General features: G+C 34.4%; 1 protein-coding gene across 2 annotated transcripts; it reads right to left on the reverse strand.

Moving 5' to 3' along the window:
• Nucleotides 1–6: 6 nt before the first annotated feature.
• On the reverse strand, nucleotides 7–1,208 carry LOC110035057. Of its 2 annotated transcripts, none has more exons than XM_020739299.1 (3): nucleotides 1,035–1,208; nucleotides 760–889; nucleotides 7–276 (listed from the first exon to the last, which is right to left on the reverse strand). In XM_020739299.1, the coding sequence occupies exons 1-3, from the start codon at nucleotides 1,191–1,193 to the stop codon at nucleotides 113–115; spliced, it is 453 nt and encodes a 150-aa protein (XP_020594958.1). In that variant the 5' UTR covers nucleotides 1,194–1,208; the 3' UTR covers nucleotides 7–112. The 2 variants fall into 2 exon arrangements, with proteins under 2 accessions (XP_020594958.1, XP_020594957.1); XM_020739298.1 differs by having other exon boundaries at nucleotides 7–309.
• Between the last annotated feature and the right edge of the window lie 131 nt (nucleotides 1,209–1,339).

Here is a 1,339-nt window from a genome sequence, read left to right on the forward strand (position 1 = left end):
CACCAAATAAGCTGTCTCAAACAGACACTTAAACTACCATGCATGCTCTGTATGCCTATCATATTTACAATAAGAAAAACTATTAGCAACTGTAAAATAATGTCTATTCTAGTTAAGCCGCTTCCAGGTTGAGCTTCGATAAATTTTGGCTTAGAGTATCATGTGATTCCTCAACGATAGCTTGCTGCGGTGCGGCAGGTTTTGGTATATGTGTCTGAGGCATCTCATCAACAAGCTCCATCTCAAGCTTCATGAATTCCTCCTCAACATCCTCATCTGCAAAATCCACAGATTGAAGTGGCATGCTTTCTGCAAGGAATAAAATACCAAAGAAAATTTTACAATGTTTCTGCAAAACTAAACAAAAAAATCTAATATCAGCAAAATCACATAGTTGCTGATGATGACGAAGGGCCTATTTGGCATCTATTTAATTTTCTCTTTTTGATTTTTCTTTTTACTTTTGTTTTATTTAAAATATGTTTGTTTAGCCTATTTTTTATTTTCTATTTTTAAAAATAAATCAACCAGTTTGAGTGTTTTTAAGAACATTCGCTGCAACCAAATATGTTTTATTCCAAATCAATACATAAACAAAATAAAATAAAAATGTAAAACAAAAATGATGAAAAACGGCACCCAGTTATTTGTAACAATTATAATCAGATGCTTGTTCAATAAAATGCATCACCATTAACATATTGGAAGAAGTTAAATGAGTGGTAGAAAAGTAATCAAAACGAAGAAATAAATTGCTACCTATGACTTCATTAATTTGCTTTTGATCAGTAATGAATCCATCAAGTTCCTGAAGTTGGACATTTAGTTCTTCCACACTGATCATGTTTCCCTTAATTACTCTAGCACCAATTTGCATAGCTTCAGATACCTGAAGAACAGAAAGCCAAACAGGGGGAAAGGAAGACATTCATCTAATAGGAACCACGAATAACATAGTAAATCTGGAGAGATTCTATCTGAAACTTCTCACAAAAATTCATCATCCTAAAAAGACATGGTATATGTTGCAGTACCTTCCTTGTGGAGTCCGCTTCTGCAATTACAGCTAGAACTTCTTCAACCCGCTCTAAAAATGATATGCACTTGGCCTTATTCTCTGAAAACAACTTGGCTTGCCGAATATGTCTGTAAGCAGCCTGTTTATTTCCTGATCTCAGAGAGGCCAATGCCATTTTTCTAGAACTGCCAAAACCGGAAGGTGCAATAAGAATAAAATATTCCAAGCTGTCCACGTTCCTGTCATCATAAACTTGGAAAAATCCTAAACAGAAGAGAATATGCCCTCTTGCATTAAGAATAAGGAATTTCAAGATGTACA

Source organism: Phalaenopsis equestris, unplaced genomic scaffold, assembly GCF_001263595.1.
Source record: "Phalaenopsis equestris unplaced genomic scaffold, ASM126359v1 Scaffold195672, whole genome shotgun sequence".
Lineage (NCBI taxonomy): Eukaryota > Viridiplantae > Streptophyta > Magnoliopsida > Asparagales > Orchidaceae > Phalaenopsis > Phalaenopsis equestris.